Source organism: Drosophila virilis, chromosome 3 (assembly GCF_030788295.1).
Source record: "Drosophila virilis strain 15010-1051.87 chromosome 3, Dvir_AGI_RSII-ME, whole genome shotgun sequence".
Lineage (NCBI taxonomy): Eukaryota > Metazoa > Arthropoda > Insecta > Diptera > Drosophilidae > Drosophila > Drosophila virilis.
Genome location: NC_091545.1, coordinates 10,455,569 through 10,473,097, shown reverse-complemented (window position 1 = coordinate 10,473,097; position 17,529 = coordinate 10,455,569). Strand labels below are relative to the sequence as shown.

The 17,529-nt window shown below is 45.4% G+C and overlaps 3 protein-coding genes across 9 annotated transcripts; 2 read left to right on the top strand and 1 right to left on the bottom strand.

Annotated features, from left to right (window-relative positions):
• The first annotated feature begins 19 nt into the window (after positions 1-19).
• On the top strand, positions 20-4,506 carry Herc4 (HECT and RLD domain containing E3 ubiquitin ligase 4). Of its 3 annotated transcripts, none has more exons than XM_070208277.1 (11): positions 20-523; positions 605-782; positions 912-1,143; positions 1,198-1,924; positions 1,981-2,242; positions 2,301-2,624; positions 2,694-2,984; positions 3,045-3,640; positions 3,698-3,923; positions 3,984-4,097; positions 4,152-4,506. In XM_070208277.1, the coding sequence occupies exons 2-11, from the start codon at positions 723-725 to the stop codon at positions 4,302-4,304; spliced, it is 2,985 nt and encodes a 994-aa protein (XP_070064378.1). In that variant the 5' UTR covers positions 20-523; positions 605-722; the 3' UTR covers positions 4,305-4,506. The 3 variants fall into 3 exon arrangements, with proteins under 3 accessions (XP_070064378.1, XP_015030776.1, XP_002047037.1); XM_015175290.3 differs by having other exon boundaries at positions 907-1,143; positions 4,152-4,505; XM_002047001.4 differs by having other exon boundaries at positions 21-523; positions 605-767; positions 907-1,143; positions 4,152-4,505.
• Positions 4,507-4,743: 237 nt separating this feature from the next.
• Positions 4,744-17,114, top strand: Myo61F (Myosin 61F). 4 transcript variants are annotated; one of them, XM_015175291.3, is made up of 7 exons: positions 4,744-4,857; positions 13,326-13,470; positions 13,712-13,827; positions 13,889-14,351; positions 14,414-16,677; positions 16,737-16,836; positions 16,900-17,114. In XM_015175291.3, exons 2-7 carry the CDS (start codon positions 13,345-13,347, stop codon positions 16,912-16,914), a joined length of 3,084 nt encoding a protein of 1,027 aa, XP_015030777.1. In that variant the 5' UTR covers positions 4,744-4,857; positions 13,326-13,344; the 3' UTR covers positions 16,915-17,114. The 4 variants fall into 4 exon arrangements, with proteins under 4 accessions (XP_015030777.1, XP_070064680.1, XP_015030778.1 ...); XM_070208579.1 differs by lacking the exon at positions 4,744-4,857 and adding an exon at positions 4,938-5,091; XM_015175292.3 differs by lacking the exon at positions 4,744-4,857 and adding an exon at positions 8,190-8,376.
• Positions 8,961-10,158, bottom strand: LOC6622726 (translation initiation factor IF-2). 2 transcript variants are annotated; one of them, XM_032435314.2, is made up of 3 exons: positions 10,002-10,158; positions 9,723-9,929; positions 8,961-9,629 (listed from the first exon to the last, which is right to left on the bottom strand). In XM_032435314.2, exons 1-3 carry the CDS (start codon positions 10,114-10,116, stop codon positions 9,025-9,027), a joined length of 927 nt encoding a protein of 308 aa, XP_032291205.1. In that variant the 5' UTR covers positions 10,117-10,158; the 3' UTR covers positions 8,961-9,024. The 2 variants fall into 2 exon arrangements, with proteins under 2 accessions (XP_032291205.1, XP_032291204.1); XM_032435313.2 differs by having other exon boundaries at positions 8,961-9,929.
• Positions 17,115-17,529: the final 415 nt, after the last annotated feature.

The following is a 17,529-nucleotide window of genomic DNA, read 5'->3' as shown; positions in this document are numbered from 1 at the left end:
GCGCTGTCATTATTTGTTGGTCTCTTTTGTTGTTGTTGTTGTTGCGGTTTTGATTTGTTATAATTTGTTTGTTTTTTATAGATCAGAAATTTCTGTCGAATGTTTAGGCTTAATTCCGGTTAGAATCATACTCAATGCGCTGTTTTCAAAAATCACAGCCACATTTACAGCAACAGCTCAGTACGTACGCAACCCAATAAAAAGTGCTCAGGTTCGCGTCTACAAATGCATCTGTGTGCGTGTGGAGCAAGTGTGAAACCAACAATATAGATAAAATTGTATGGCCGCAGAGAATGTTTCCACTAACCTGGAGCCTTCTCGAATATTCTCTGGCCGCGTAGCGAATTGGCATAAGCAAACACAAAGAAGGAAGAGAGAGTCGTGCTACGTATGAAACAAAAGCCACCCACAACGATAGCTACAAGTAAGAGGAAGAGGCAAGAGGTGCGGCGAAATGGAACTGTATTGCTGGGGCAACGCTTCGCACGGTCAGCTGGGCCTTGGCGGCATTGAGGATGAGCAAGTAAACGGGAACACGCAAAAATAGACGATCTTAATTGGATTAATCTCTTTGCATTGTTTGCCTTTACATATTTTTTTTTAGATATTGACGCCCAGCCAAATACCCTGGAAGCCGGACTCGGCAGTTAATCAAGTAGCCTGCGGCCATCGGCATACGCTTTTCCTGACAGCCAGCGGGAAGGTGTACGCATGCGGTAGCAATGATTACTCGCAGCTTGGACATGAACTCCCCACCAAAAGGCCACGTATGTCGCCATTTCGTATGTACAAATCTTCCATTCTCGCTTGTACACTCGTCACTCCTCATTCCCATCACATCTCCACATGTCGCTATCTGTGCCAGTCGCACAGACGTTGCCATTGATTATTGCCGTTTACTTGCAGTACAGATACCGGAGCTGGAGGACTATGTTATCACGCAAATCGCATGCGGCAGTCGCCATTCTATGGCGCTCACCGAGTGGGGCCAGGTGCTGAGCTGGGGCGATAATGAGTGTGGCCAACTTGGTCATGCCAGCGATCAGGATGTTATACAGCTACCCAAAATTGTGCGCTATCTGGTTTCCAAGACGGTTGTGCAAATTGCCTGTGGCAACAATCATAGCCTGGCTCTGACCTGCTGTAAGTCTGCCCGCCTTTGAGATTCTGCTGTATCCTAAAAACAAGCATTTGCAGGTGGCGAACTATACTCATGGGGCTCCAACATCTATGGCCAGCTGGGTGTGAAGTCACCCAGCGAGCTCAGCCAGTGCAACTATCCCATGCGGCTGACCACACTGCTGGGCATACCCGCGGCAGCCATCGCCTGTGGCGGCAATCACACCTTCCTCATATCCAAGTCAAGCGCGGTCTTCGGCTGGGGTCGTAACAATTGCGGCCAGCTGGGCCTGAACGATGAAACGAATCGTGCTTATCCTACGCAGCTGAAGACCCTGCGCACGCTTGGCGTTCGTTTTGTGGCCTGCGGCGATGAGTTTTCCGTTTTTCTTACCAATGAGGGTGGCGTATTCACCTGTGGTGCTGGTGCTTACGGGCAATTGGGTCATGGCTTTAGTTCCAATGAGATGCTGCCTCGCATGGTTATGGAATTGATGGGCAGCACCATTTCCCAGGTGGCCTGCGGTAACCGGCATACTTTGGCGTTGGTGCCCTCGCGTGGTCGCATCTACGGCTTTGGCCTGGGCAGCTCCGGACAGCTGGGCACGCGCAACACCAAGAGCCTAAATCTGCCCCAGGTGGTGATAGGACCGTGGGTGTCGCCAAGTGGTTCAGCCCTGCTGCAGTCCAGCGATGAAAAGATATCCGTTGTCATACATCAAATATTTTCGGGCGGCGATCAATCTATAGTGACCACCTCGCTGTTTGTGGACAAAGTGCCGCCAGCCGACTGTCGCGTCTATGAGTAATATTTTGCACATTACATTCCACATCTTATTTATATTCTTATTTTCTATTTAGACCCAAATCACAGATTCTGGTGCTGACAGCGGATGCCACCAGGCAGTGTGCGCGCTTCAAGGAGGGCGATCAAAGCGATTTGGATCTGTTGAATTCCATGGAGCTGATATTTAAGAGCCAGGCATGCCTGAATGGTTCCTTTCTATTGGACCAGGACAAGCACTTTGGCTGCTCCGCCCGCAACTATGGCCTGGATCTGAAATCTGCTCAGCTGGCATTCGATAATCTGCGCAAAGTAGAGAACCAAAGCATCAAGCAGGTGGTAAGTGTACTCTATGAAATGTTGATCCGCTTAAATCTCTACTTATCTTTTATTTTAGATCTGGGATAATTTGACCAAGGAGCTGATTGGCTCGCTGGTCGCCTCGCCGGCGGATGTTGAGAGCATGCGTATCTATTTGCTGTTACCATTATATCATGAGTTTGTCAATTCCAAACACTACAAAACACTGCACGTACCCTTTGCCAATGCCACCTTCCAGCTTACTGAGAATCCCCGCAAGGTGCTGGAGAAATGGTGGGGTCAGACGCCGTCCGATTATTTCGAACAAATGGTCAACAATTTTCTGCACGTGACGATGCACATCATCAGCTTTAAGCTGGGCATCGAGGTAATCAATCAAAATGAGCCGCGTCAGAAAAAGGTAATCGTACACAACCATTTTCTTATCCTGCCCCGTCATTTATTAATCTAAGCCTATCGCGCCTATTAGCTGCTACCCTACAATAGAGATCTGGAAGCGGTGCTGCGACTGCTGGAGAATCTGTGTCGCGTCAACGACAACCGCGACGAACGGCTCAACTATCAGCTGTTCCACTGGCCAGATCTGTCGGACTATGTGGATGTGCAGCAGGAGTACCTTCGCTGGATAATGCCTGAAACGGCAGCCGAATTCAACATATGCAATTTCCCATTCCTGTTCGATGCGTCCGCCAAAACGGCCCTGCTTCAAGCGGATCAGGCGCTACAAATGCACTCGGCCATGTCAAACGCAATCTCCAATGTGCGTGGCTAACTCATATACAGCTATTCATTTCTATTAACGCTCATCGTCCAATTACAGGCATTTTACAATCTGCTCAACTATGGACACGTCTCTCAGTACATTGTTTTAAATGTTACGCGAGAGAACCTTGTGCAGGATTCGCTGCGTGAGCTGCAGCGGTATAGCCAAAGTGATCTCAAGAAGCCGCTGAAAATCAAGTTTCATGGCGAGGAGGCGGAAGATGCGGGCGGCGTGCGAAAGGAGTTCTTTATGCTGTTGCTCAAAGACCTGATCGATCCCAAGTACGGCATGTTCAAGGAATTTGAAGATTCGCGTGTCATGTGGTTTGCAGATGTCACCTTCGAGACGGAGAACATGTATTTCCTAATTGGCGTGCTCTGCGGCCTGGCAATATACAATTTCACAATCATCAATTTGCCCTTTCCGTTGGCGCTGTATAAGAAATTGCTAAAGAAACCCGTCGATCTTAGCGATCTGCGCGAGATGTCGCCGACGGAGGCCAATTCGATGCAAGCACTGCTGGACTATGATGGGGATGACTTTAAGGAAACATTTGATTTGACTTTTGAGATATCACGCGACATCTACGGCGAAGCTGAGACCCAAGAACTGAAACCCAATGGAAGCAGTATTGCTGTAACGCTGGAAAACAGGTAATTTCCATGTTAATTACATTGTGCCTTCTATTCCTTATCATATGATGCTTTCAGGAAGGAGTTTGTCAATCTCTATGTAGATTTCATATTCAACAAATCCGTAGAGCTGCATTATCGCGCCTTTCACGAGGGTTTCATGAAAGTTTGCTCTGGCCGTGTTCTGCAGATCTTTCAGCCCGAGGAGCTGATGGCTGTTGTGGTTGGCAATGAGGAATATGATTGGCAGGCGCTGGAGGATAATTGCGAATACAAGGAGGGCTATATGTCCGGTGATGAAACGGTAATTCTATCAGCCAAGAAAACATCGTGTGAAGTGAATGTAATTTTCTTTTTGTCTTAGGTCAAATGGTTTTGGGAAGTGTTCCACGAACTGTCCCTTGCGGAGAAGAAAAAGTTCCTGCTCTATTTGACGGGCAGTGATCGGATTCCCATACAGGGCATGAAGGCCATCAAGGTAAATTATTTGTTTAAAGCATTACAATTATTGCCCTCTAACCTTTCCGTTTAGATCGTAATACAACCCACACCCGATGAACGTTTCCTGCCCGTTGCACACACGTGCTTCAATCTGCTAGACCTGCCACGATATAAGACCAAGGAACGACTTAAGTATAAGCTGCTGCAAGCCATACAGCAAACTCAGGGCTTTAGTCTGATCTAATCATTTCATCTAAGCGTTGTTGAGTGCAGATATTATTTTCGACAATTTCTAAAACACATTTCGCATTTGCCTTGGATTATAAGTTAAAAAGAAAATATAAACCACAGTTTTTTTTCAGGGATTAAATCAACTGGAAACTTATTGTGTTTTGTAGCTTTAGTAAAAGTTTTTAGCATATTGTTACATATAATTAAATTTGGTGAATAAACAATAAAAGTGAATAACAATAGGTGCACATGTTCAAGTAACGATTAAATAGTTTAACGGGCACATTTTAAAATTTCATATGTTAATGGTGCCATATCGTTCAAGTGCCTTGCTTTGATCACTTTTTATTTAGCCGGAGTTGTCGCATTTAAATAAATCACTAAATAATCGATAAGCGATACACGATTAATAAGCACAAATGCACATCGCTATCGCTCAGCGCGTTTGTTGTTGTTGCCCGGTGAGCTATGCGAAATGTGGCGGCAAACGAGCGCCGCGATTCAGTTAGGTTTTAACTTTTGCAAGGTGCGTTTGCTGTCGCCGTCGGGCTTTGCTTATAAACAAGGTATAAATTATTCAAGAACTTTTTTTTTGGCTGTATGTCAATCTAAATGCTAAGCGCGTGCCAAAGCCAAACAAAAAAATATCTAGCACATAACAAGTGTCGCGGCCATAGAAGCAACAAGTGTCTATTCGATTGTTTTATAATTTTTTGAGTGTCGCTGCTGCTGCTCTGCTGCTGCTGACAGCGGCGGGTCAAGCTAACGGTAAACGATCGAAAAAGAAATTCAAACAGACTGTGAGTGAAATTATGTACTTGCTTTCATTTATTATAAACGTGCCCACATATTTATTGACTGCCCAACTTCTTATCGGCGACAGTTGCCGCCGCAGCTAATTAGCCATTACGGATGTGCGCGGCTGCAACATGATTGAGCGAGCGGCCGTCAAACTAATCGGAGCTACAATTTTTGCATATGTGAATGCCTGAAACGGGCTCTTTTTTTGGGTTATCCTGAGTCTAACAAATGTGCGGCAAGCTGTGAAGAAGACACCAACACACAAAAAAGATCGCAGCAAAAAGCTGTTCTGCCGGTTTGCCCAGGTCGCGATCCGTCTGTCTCTCGCTGGCAGCACGACTTTCTTTCCTTTGCACAATTTGAACTTGGACACTAAACGACAACAGGCACAAATCTGGTTTATGTTTATGTGCCTCTAATAAAGCGGCATTTACGGCCATGTGCCGACGGCTGCTGCTCGTGGTGGTAGTTTCTTGGTTTGTTGCTTGGTGGCCGCAACACCTTAACCTCGGGCGCAAACTATCTCTGCATTTGCTTTTAGGCGACTGCTTCGCTTCCTGGACACTTCCTTTTGCACCCATCCACGCTTTCCGCTGTGGTTGCGCCTCTCTTTGTCCGCTTTGTTTAATATTGTTTGCTTAGTTTTTACAGCAGGAACAAACACCAACAAAGCGGGTCAACTCAACAGATATATACATGCATAATATATATATATGACAAGATATGCTAGAAATTATCTGGCTTCATATGGGTCAAATGATTATGCTCCTTTATAGATGCTGCCCTGTGTCTGCTCGGCAGCTTGATACCTGAAATTGATGCTGAGGAAGCGTTCACTTCTCCCATTTGTTAGTCAGATGCACCTGACTTGTTGTTAATGTTTATCATAGAAACCTTGACCAGCATATATTCCTACTTTAAGTTCGATTTTTATACCCGGAACCCAACTCCGACCCCATAAACTAATATAGTTTCCTGATCAGCAACAATAGCCAAGTCGATCTAGACATGTCCGTCTGTCCGCAAGTATCTCAGAACCTGTAAGAGCCAGAGACTTGTTTCTTAATGCGTTCTTTCATTCCAAAACAAAGCGTTAGTTAAAATGTCAATTATCGTTTAGGCGCTGTGTTTATCAGCGGCCAGTGAGTCATTTATTTAAGATATATGTATATATATATAATATTTATATATATATACTCGTATATATATTTGTATCTAAACAAGTCATTTGTAATCTAACATACATAATAATGTAATTACGTATGGGCATGTTTGTGCCCCGCCCTGCTCTTGTTATCAGCGCCCAATTGAAAATGTATCGAATTTCATTTCAATTTCAATTTCAATGGCGTCTATTGATTTGACCCATTTTTCAATTGTGTGTGTCTTTTTTGTGGCAACAAGACGCTAAGCCGCTTAGCTTCAGTCCAAAGCGATCGTCTGGTTAGTCAAGTACTGCCCCCGACTCCATCCGTCCCTCCTCTTTCCATTGTTTGCCAAATATTATATATGCCAGCACAGTTGTGCACACACAAAGACACACACACATATGTATATGCTCCCCCCTTTTGGTTCCATGGAGCTTCACCTTGAGCCGAGCGAAGCACAGAAGCCGAAGTCAGTTTGTGGCCAGCGCTTCTAATGGAAATGATGTAATGCTTGCATAGATATCTGAACAATGAGCAAGGCCCATAACAAAAACAAAAAAGAAGTCACAAATAAAGCAACAGAAGCTGTCTTTTAAAGCGAGCCCTCAAAATTGCACGCATTTTAGTTTGGTTAATTGCGATAATGCCGCACAGGGACTTTATTATTAACGAGCCTTGTCATGTGCGCCACTCACCTGTGTTTGCGTGTCTGTATCTGTGCGGGGGGGGAAGGGGGGGGGGGGGGTGGTAGGTGTCTTCGATTTATCAGATGTCGATTTGTGTTTATTATGAGCTACAAATTTGCTATTTTATGGTCGAAACAGCAAGTTAAGCGTCCACTTATCGACAAAACGCTGCATTATCTATTGGCAACTTCCACTAAAATGTTCTTGATAACGAGAAGGTCTCTTTGGTTCGGAATGGTGCCTTTTCTACAGGGTGCCACGCACATATACATACAGGGTCCTCTGCGTAATTGTAATATTCTTTGTTTATTCAATGCACTCGAAAAGCTGCTTCTAATAGCTTTGATTATTCTTTTTATAGAGAATGATTTTTTCATACAGGGTGCCTTTCACATATAAAAGGCTGGTTCGCAGCATTTTGTATGTACAGGGTCTTATGCACTATTGTGAAATTCTTTGTTTATTCAAATCATCCTAACAGCTTTGATTGTTCTTTTATAGCGAGGTAGCTTCTTTTTCTTGAGAAGGTGCTACTCATACAGAGTGCCTAGTATATACAAAATAATGTACAGGGTCCTCTGCACCATTGTAAATTTCTTTGTTTATTCAAATCAAATTACAAATTACGCCACACAGCTTAGATCGTTCTTTAATATGAAGAGAGGATAGGCTTTTCATACAGGGTGCCTTGCACGTATAAAATGCATATTTGAAAGCCTGTTCCGCCGCATTTTGTATGTACCATTCTTTGCTTAATCAAAGTACTTGAGAAATTGCATTTTACGGCTTTGGGTTTTCTTTTACTCGAGCAAACATCTGATAAGATAGTGCATGGGGCCTGTATAACATAATGAGTCAGGCCTTAAGCTGTGCCAACAGATACGAACGTGTTCGTGATCGAGGTCAGCGCGACAAATCGTATACCCTATAGAAAAAACGTGTCTTACTCCACTTGACAGCTTATCTTTGCAACTCCGCAATTAAAACCGAAAGTGAGATCCATTAAATTAAAAAAAAAATATATTGGAATAATAGATTTGGAAAACCAGAACTGTAGTAAAAACTAAACTAATATTTTCAAAGTGTCTTACTGATCAATAAAAAAAAAAAAACCCGCAGCTATCATAAGTTTTGATTGCCCCAGGCACAGGCAATATAATACACACAGCTGCACAGCACTTCCAGCCATTACAATATATTATTTTTTCGACACTTTTTGACTTCAAGAACTGGCGATCCATTGTTGAAACGGCGGTCGGTCGAGCGAGAACGTGTGCTGCCCGGGGCTCACGATTACCGAAACGGCGAGACGCCAAGTGCCAAAGTGTCAACTAAGGGTTTTTTTTGTGGAAGTTTGTAAAGAGTACGAAAATAAAAATACATTGCGAATCGGATTACTCGCCTATATTCGTGTATAAAGACAAAACGTCTGGGCCGTAAAAAAAAAAAGGTAAATGCGAAACGGTTGTACATTTCATTTCTTAAACAGCTTTTTTTCGCCATTGAATTTGCGTGAAAGATCAGTCACCAGCCAGTTGAATAGCTGGCAAAATATGTTTGAAATCAGTTTTTTTTTTTTTGTATTTGATCCAAAACTCGTATGCGTCAGTCGCGCCGATCACTGGACAAATATGAGTCAGCAGCTCGAGATTGTATCCCGTCTTTTTTGCATTCATCGCCGGCTCGCGGTTGAATGAAGGCGTTTCGGTTTTTTAATTCGAGAGCCGAAAACTTAATGATCATCCAGAGCAGAGCAGTGCGTGGCAGTGCGGGGCGGAGCGGAGCGGAGTGGAGCGAAGCGATTCAATGATCGCCAAGTGGGGGCCATTGACGCTGGAAGGCCGCAGCACATGCCGGCTCGGCCATATCGATTTGTTATTATGCATATTTTCGAGATGCCGACAAGAACTTTGTGGCTAACCCTTGGGAATTGTTGAATAAACACGCCGGAATCTTGCTTTGTTATTCTATATAACTGGCAGATTTCAATGTCTTCGCTTACACCAATGTATTCGAGCTTAGAATGAGAAAATATTTTGGAATGTATCAAATTATTTTTATTTGCGTTCAAGTTCTCGGTCGTTTAGATGGACTTGGGCTAGACCCGGGCCACATTGAGCAGGTGATAGAGCGGCCAAACATTGTTGTTGGACTTGCCAGCGACGAGGTTGCTCGTGGAGGCCAAGACACGTGCCTGATAGCTGCCGGGAATGGAGCGTTGTGCGAGCTCTGGCTGCACTGCGTTCTCGTCGAGTTCTTCGTTTTCCGTGGAGCGATACCATGGATAGCCTGGATAGCCAGGGTAGCCAGGATAACCCGGGTAACCAGGATAATGGGGATAGCCAGGATAGTGGGGATAGCGTGGATAGCCGGGATATGGATAACCAGGATAGCCAGGACCACCGGAACCAGGACCAGGATAGCCAGGATAGCCGGGATAACCAGGATTGCCAGGATTGCCGGGATAGCCAGGATAGCCAGGATTGCCGGGATAGCCAGGATAACCACCACCACCACCTCCACCACCACCACCGCCACCGCCACCACCACCACCTCCACCACCACCCCAGTGACCCCAGCCATAGGGCCAAGGATTATATGGCGGCGCCCAGGGACGCTGCGGTGGTACTTGAGGATAACCGGGCCACGGATAAACTCCTGGCGGTAATACTGGCCCATGCTGGCGAGGATGCTCGCTGCCCTCTGAAGTATAATAGTAATGGTGTTGATGTTGTACTGGCGGTTTGGCTGTAGTCGTCGAGCTGGAGCCCACAAAGTGTTTGAAGCCAGCCTTACCCATCGATGTCAACAGATGATCTTCGATGTTACGTGTCGATCCCACCGTTTCCGTATCAACGCCAACGCCAACGCTGCCGCTGCCACTGCCTCTGCCACCCAGGACCTGCTGCTGTGTCTGCTGCAGGTTCTCGCCACGCGCCTGAGCCTGGCTTGGCGACGCCTTCTCCTGGTAGGTGAGCGCTCGGCTCAGCAACGAGAGCAGCACTGCAAAGGAGTTGCGCAAGAGTTCAACAAATTGATGACAGCCACCGCGTCCAGTCTGCGCCTCATACTCACCTATCCAGAGTATTGATGCTCTGTGTTCCATGGTCGGTTCATGAATATGCTGCAAATGCAGCCGGACGACCTTTATATAGGCACTCCGTGAACCTGCGGCAGCTGCAAAGTGCATCTTTTATCGCTTTTCTATGCTAACGGTTTTCTCATTAGAATATTCGATGCATCCATTTCCATTTTCCCATCGAGCAGACCCCAATTTGAAGCTACACACCAATTGTCACCAGCTGCTTTCTTTCGTCTGTTTCTCGTAGGGTATCATAAGTTGTAGAGCCTGTGTGGGTTAGTTGGCTAAACGTCGGTCGCCGGTTTAATTCCATCAGGAAGGATTCCAACTTAATATATGCATTATATTAATATGTATTCATAGCTGAGTTGAAGTTGGCCTGATCGGATCACTATATAATTAAGTTCTATAGGGAAAATCGGTCGAAAAAAATGGAATATTTATCTGTTTATCAGAAATCTATTTCTAAGGGTATTACATCTTCGTTGTGGCGAGGCGAGCTACCTCTGGATTGTTCTTAAGCATTCGTGGCTAATAAGATCAGTGCTTAATTTGCATAAGAATTGTTGAATATTCTTAGATGTCTTTTGTGTCCAGCCAATTTGGAGCTGAATGCATTTAGTAATCTCTGCTGGGCGATCGGTGACGATCTCAGCTCCGAGCATTGGGCAGAGAGAAAGAGTTCAATAGCCGATAATCGTGTCTGGGTGTCGCTTGAGATATTACGTCATTTGTCGATTCTCGTTTGGACCCTTTCAGCTCAGTTTCTTGACTGGTTTTGGGCAGTTTCAACATTTGTCTATCATCATTTTGACCCCCCCGCCGCTTAGTTTTCCCACTGAGGTCAATACCAGATTAATGGGCCAGCTTTGTAAAGCACAGCACAAACCAGTCCAAAGTTCTTGACACCATTTGCGTAAGGAGCTCTCGGGTGTTGAAAGAATTGTGCACATTAAGGTGTTACCCGGCCCAAGTAAAGAAAACATATAAAACCCAAACGAGTGTCAATGACTTCAAAAACTCCAAGGCAAAAGTGCGGCATAACTTTAGGCAGCTACACAATTTGCAAGAATCAAGCAATAATTGAAATGATAATATTTAGAATTACGAGACTTTGCAGTAGAATCATGAGGTACTTTGTGATATTTCGAGTGCGAGTTCTTCAGCAGAAAAAAACCAGGTCTGGTTATGCCATCTTGCTTCTTAGATTTTTCTGCACATAGCAGAATAAAGTTCCTTGTACTTAATTTTGGGCTTAAAACAGTCTAAAATTACAAGTACGATTTGTGCTAGATTTTTGTTAAAATCTTCATAAAAAAGGTTGCAAAACTGAATTATATGAATATATATGAATTTCTGTATACTGTCTTTTATCGGAGCTACGACAATTACGTGCAGCAAACAAAATATGTGACAAATAGATCATTTTTATTGCTGCAGTTGTGCATGGGCATGGACTTGGACGTAGACATGGATGAGGGCATGGTTAGGGAATATGGAACATTGAATATGGAATATCTGTCGCACCTCGGGCACATTGTGTAATTAGTAACAAGTGCAAACCGCTTCGTCACATTTTTCAACTAATTTCTCTGCGAAACAAAAGCGGCATTGAACAAATCGAATGTAGAACACAATAAGAATGAAGTGCAGGCCGAACACTGAATACCCTTTTAGACTAACGGACTTACGGACTTTGAAAAGGATATACTGCAGCTCTTGATCAGAAATAGATAAAGATATCATTAATTTCTATATATAATATAGTAGTCCGATTCATTCACTTTCACGATATTATACTGCCTGCAACAGAAGATAGCTTTAAGGACAGAGATTCTCCTTTGTCTCAAGGTTGCAGCTATCGTCTCGCATGTGTTACACATTCAATGACACAGCTATAAGACCCTCTGGAAGGGCATAAGTATGTGTGCACTCAATAGCTGATAAGAGAGCGATACTAAATGGACCGAATGCCGAGCTGCAATTCTCGGATGGCGCCTAAAGCTGCAACTGGCAACAAAACTAATGACTTGCTGTGGGGTTCAGAGTTCTTGAAAAATTTAGCACAGATCGTAACAGAAATTTGCCAGTAACACGTAGAACTCCGGCGTATGGGGATCACAGTGAATAGAAACTAAAGCTTATTTTTAAACATATTATCACAAAGCGAGCGCGTTTGATTAGAACTCATCATTCTGTCTTATTCTGAGTCATCTGTCGGCGCATCGTCTGTATATATAGTGTATATCGTGTATATGGCATATACGGGCCAGGTACAGGCGGCATTTGCGTGAATGCGAGCGGAGACCTAACGCACTATCTAATCGCGGCCGATTGGGCCATTGCGGCTCTTGGGAAGTGCTCTCCGTGCAGCCTAACCCAAAGCTGATAACTGGCAAACAACCGGGCCAACAGCCAACAATTTTATATTGATGGTTAAAACGCTATTGCCAACTCCGGATCGTGTTAGTTTGCCAACGCAGTCGTTGATGTGCAGAATAGTATGTGCGAAAACTGATAGCGATCAGTGTTAAGTCAATCAACAAGGATAAATCATAAGCAAACACAATGGCCAGGTATAGCGTTATCTGGGCCAATAATTGGCCCTTGTTCTAATGTGTTTTGTCTGAATAAAAATGAAAACTTTCAAGTGCTTACATCATGCCATCAATATTGGACTTTGTTTAACAATTTCCGCCCGCAGCTATCCTGCAACTAATTCAATTTATACTCCGCATAATCCGACATTGGCAAACAATATAATAATGTCATTGCGTAATCGACGCCTTTGGATTTGTTGGCTACGATATGAGAGAGTGTTCCCAATAACCCAGGCATTTCCAGTGATATGATATATGACATCGATAAGCAGAGAATGCGAATTGCACCTGCCCAACGTTCATATCTATTAATAAACATCGCGAATGCTTTCATTAATTATAACGTGCGGGTTTCTTTCATGCATAATGCATGCTTCTTATATGCCCAATTCTGGATCTATCGATATATATATATATATGTATCTACTTCTGATTTTAGTATGGTTTCCTTATGGTTTGAAAAGCCATAAATTCTCTACACATAAAAAAAATCTTATCAATTGGTTAAGAGGTTTTTACAATCGGTTTTTACCGAACGAGCCAATACCTGACGATTAAAGCCCTCAAGTTGTTTAGCTGGAAACTGGCGCGAGGGTCGATTGTGTGTGTACTTGAAATGTTTCTACAGAAATTTACATATGCTTATCGATACTAGAAATAAAATGAAATAAAACTTAACTGATCTTGTGGTCGTGACTTTTCTCCACGTATATATAGCTTTAAACCTTTACCCAACATGGAGACGGGTTTGCACGAACGCGATCGTGCGGGCGTACAGGATTTCGTGCTGCTCGAGAACTACGAAAGCGAGGATGCATTCATTGGCAATCTGAAGAAGCGTTTTCAGGAGAACCTCATCTATGTAAGTGCACAATATTCTTTTGATTTTCCCAGCTCTGTTTTCTGTCTGTCACAATTTCAATCTCAATTTCTGTCTCTGTCTCTGTCTCTATTTCTTGTCTCTTTCCACGCATCCATTGCTCTAAAATATTGTACACAATTTTTAGACCGGATGCTGGATCTGTGTAAGGCCTTTCATGCATTCCTCTTGCCCACAGCTTGCATTATTCCTATTAAACTAAATCTGTCAATCTTCATTACAGACCTACATTGGCCAGGTGCTGATCTCGGTGAATCCCTACAAGCAGCTGCCCATCTACTCCGATGCCCACATCAAGGAGTATCGCAATAAACACTTCTATGAGATGCCACCGCATATGTAAGTCCGAAATCTTCCGATCTCTCTCTGTATGTTTTCTAATAGTTGGCTCCATCTTTAGCTTTGCCGTGACGGACAACGCGTTCCGCTCGCTGATCGAGGAGAATCGCGGCCAGTGCGTGCTCATTTCGGGCGAGAGTGGCTCCGGCAAGACGGAGGCCTCCAAGAAGGTGCTGCAGTATATTGCCGCCTGTTCCGGCCATCAGACCACCGTGGAGGGCGTCAAGGATAAGCTGCTCAAGAGCAATCCCGTGCTGGAGGCTTTCGGTAATGCCAAGACGAACCGCAATGACAACTCCTCCCGCTTTGGCAAGTACATGGACATCCAGTTTGACTACAAAGGCGCGCCCATTGGTGGCAACATTCTCAACTATCTGCTGGAGAAGTCGCGCGTGGTGGCCCAGATGGGTGGGGAGCGTAACTTCCACATCTTCTATCAGCTGCTGGCGGGCGCAGACGCCACTCTGCTGCAGGAGCTGCATCTGGAGCGTACTCTGGACAGTTATAACTACCTGACGGATGGGGTAAGTTATATTTGAAGCACACACTTGAGGCTGCCCCAACTAACTGGCTTCGTTTGGAATAGGTCAAGGGCAGCGTGGGGAGCATCAACGATGCGGACAACTTCAAGCAGGTGCAGCAGGCATTGAGCGTGATTGACTTCAGCGCGGAGGAGCAGCGCGAGATCTTCGCCATTGTGGCTAGCATACTGCATCTGGGCAACATCGCCTTCAACGAGGTGGAGGGCAATGCCCAGGTGAACAGTCGTGATCTGGTGGTCACAGTCTCCCGCCTGCTGGGCGTCAATGCCAGCGAACTGGGCGCAGCGCTGACTCATCGCACCATTGATGCACGTGGCGATGTGGTCACCTCGCCGCTGAACCACGAGCTGGCCATTTATGCCCGAGATGCGCTGGCCAAGGCCGTCTATGATCGTCTGTTCTCCTGGCTGGTGCAGCGCCTGAACATTTCGCTGCAGGCGAAGGAGACGCGCGGCGCAAGGAATAATGTGATGGGCATTTTGGATATATATGGCTTTGAGATCTTTAAGAGAAATAACTTCGAGCAGTTCTGCATCAACTTCTGCAATGAGAAGCTGCAGCAACTGTTCATTGAGCTGACGCTCAAGTCCGAGCAGGATGAGTACAGACGTGAGGGCATTGAGTGGATTCCCGTGGAGTATTTCGACAACAAGGTCATCTGCAATTTGATTGAGGAGAAGCATAAGGGCATTATTTCCATACTAGACGAGGAATGCCTGCGTCCCGGCGAGCCCACAGATCGCACCTTCCTCGAGAAGCTCACGCAGAAGCTGGCCGATCATCACCATTATGTGTGCCACGAGAAGGCTCCGATTCAGGTGCAAAAGGTAATGGGACGCGATGAGTTCCGCTTGGTCCATTATGCCGGCGAGGTGACCTACACTGTCAACGGATTCCTGGACAAGAACAACGATTTGCTGTTCCGCGATCTCAAGGAGACGCTGAGCAAGGCGGGCAACAACATTGTGCGCTCGTGCTTCCCGGAGCAGGAGCTGCGCAGCAAGAAGCGACCTGAGACGGCCATAACGCAGTTCAAGTCCTCGCTGAACAACCTCATGGACATACTGATGTGCAAGGAGCCCAGCTATATACGCTGCATCAAGCCAAATGATCTGCAGTCGCCGGGCATCTTTGACGATCAACTGGTCCTGCATCAGGTTAAGTATCTGGGTCTCATGGAGAATCTGCGAGTGCGTCGTGCCGGCTTCGCCTACAGGCGCAGCTATGAGCTCTTCCTGGAACGCTACAAGTGCCTGAGCAAGTCCACCTGGCCCAACTACAAGGGAGCTGGCGGAGCCAAGGCTGGCGTACAGCTGCTGGTCAAGGATTTGGGCTACAACAGCGAACAGTTCAAGCTGGGCGAGACGAAGCTTTTCATACGCTGGCCACGCACGCTCTTCGACACGGAGGATGCCTACCAGGCGAAAAAGCACGATATTGCCGCCATCATTCAGGCGCACTGGAAGGGTCTGGTGCAGCGCCGCAAGTACCTGAAACTGCGCGCCCAGGTCATTGTGCTGCAAAGCTACTGCCGCCGGCGCCTGGCCCAGCAGGCGGCTAAGCAGCGTCGCGAGGCGGCGGACAAAATACGCGCCTTTATCAAGGGCTTCATAACGCGCAACGATGCACCCAATGGCTACAACGAGGACTTCATTGCCAATGCCAAGCGCATGTGGCTGCTGCGACTGGCCAAGGAGCTGCCCACGAAGGTGCTCGACAAAAGCTGGCCACCAGCGCCCGGCCACTGCCAGGAGGCGTCCATCTATCTGCATCGCCTGCACCGATTGCACCTGGCACGCATCTATCGCCACCAGCTGACGCCGGAGCGCAAACGCCAATTCGAGCTGAAGGTGCTCGCCGAGAAGGTGTTCAAGAACAAGAAGAACAACTATGCGAACAGCGTGCCCGCCTGGTTCCAGACCGACCGCATTCCCCAGGAGCATATACAGCGCGTCAACGACTTTGTGGCCAGCAACTTTGGCAGCGAACAACTCAAATATCAATCGGCCTGCACCAAGTTCGATCGACATGGCTACAAGTCGCGGGAACGCTTCATTCTGCTTAGCAACAAGGCCGTCTATGTGCTGGACGGCAAGAGCTACAAGCAGAAGCATCGCCTGCCGCTCGAGAAGATCGACTTCACCCTGACGAACCACAACGACGACCTGATGGTGATCCGTATACCGCTCGATCTGAAAAAGGACAAGGGCGATCTGATCCTGATCATTCCGCACATTATCGAGTTTAGCACCTACATCATTGACACCGTCGGCACCGCCGATATCGTCTCCATTGTGGACAGAGCTTCGTGAGTGTCAGCTAAAACTCGAGTTGGTTTTGTTTTCTTTCTAATCTTTATCGTTTTAGCCTGGAACACAATGTGGTCAAGGGTAAGGGCGGTGTCATAGAACTTCAAACGGGCGCCGAACCCGGCGTTGTGCGTGATAAGAGCGGCCATCTTGTTGTTGTGAGTAAAAATAATTAATTATGATATTTTTCACATTTAATTAACTTTCATTATCCCTTTCAGATTGCTGGTCAATAAGGAATTTAATACAATTAACTACCAAATGGCTTTAAATCAAACGACAACTGTTTTGTTATACTATTCCTGTAATTTATATACTGTATTTTTGTATTTTGTTACTGCAATGAGGCGTGTAATTTTGATTCTATGTACTTATGTTCCAATTAATTATATACTAATTGTTTATATACATCATAAATATATATCAGCGCTTTTAATTGAATACGTCTCATTGCGCTGCTGTGGTTATTGCATGATTACGTAACCACAGGCGTGGCAATACAATCTTATCTATGTTACTATTTCAATACAAATATTGATTGATTAAGTTGCATCAATGACAAACTCATTAAAGGCCGTTATTTCGTGCACATATTATCAGCTGACAGGCACTTTAACATGCAGTCAGCTCATTCGCCTGCATTTGACAGCAGCATTTTATTAAACAAGTGGCAACATCGAACAATATTTGTATACAACAAATTTGTAAATGGCTGTTCAAAATCTATCGTGTATTTTTCAACACTACCCGCCGGCTAATCGATTACGATATGAGTTCGTAGCAAATCAAAAAATATTAAATCATTATCTTAACAAACTAAGTATAAATAATGTTTATGTCGCTCTGAACAC

Coding starts and splice junctions, on each gene's coding strand:
- Herc4 (XM_015175290.3), top strand. CDS start 455: ATGGAACTGTATTGCTGGGGCAACGCTTCGCACGGTCAGCTGGGCCTT. Junction 2,625..2,693: donor ATGAGCCGCGTCAGAAAAAG/GTAATCGTACAC, acceptor CGCGCCTATTAG/CTGCTACCCTACAATAGAGA. Junction 2,985..3,044: donor TGTCAAACGCAATCTCCAAT/GTGCGTGGCTAA, acceptor GTCCAATTACAG/GCATTTTACAATCTGCTCAA.
- LOC6622726 (XM_032435313.2), bottom strand. CDS start 10,116: ATGCACTTTGCAGCTGCCGCAGGTTCACGGAGTGCCTATATAAAGGTC. Junction 9,930..10,001: donor AGCATCAATACTCTGGATAG/GTGAGTATGAGG, acceptor ACTCCTTTGCAG/TGCTGCTCTCGTTGCTGAGC.
- Myo61F (XM_002046999.4), top strand. Junction 13,471..13,711: donor TTCAGGAGAACCTCATCTAT/GTAAGTGCACAA, acceptor TCTTCATTACAG/ACCTACATTGGCCAGGTGCT. Junction 13,828..13,888: donor TATGAGATGCCACCGCATAT/GTAAGTCCGAAA, acceptor CTCCATCTTTAG/CTTTGCCGTGACGGACAACG.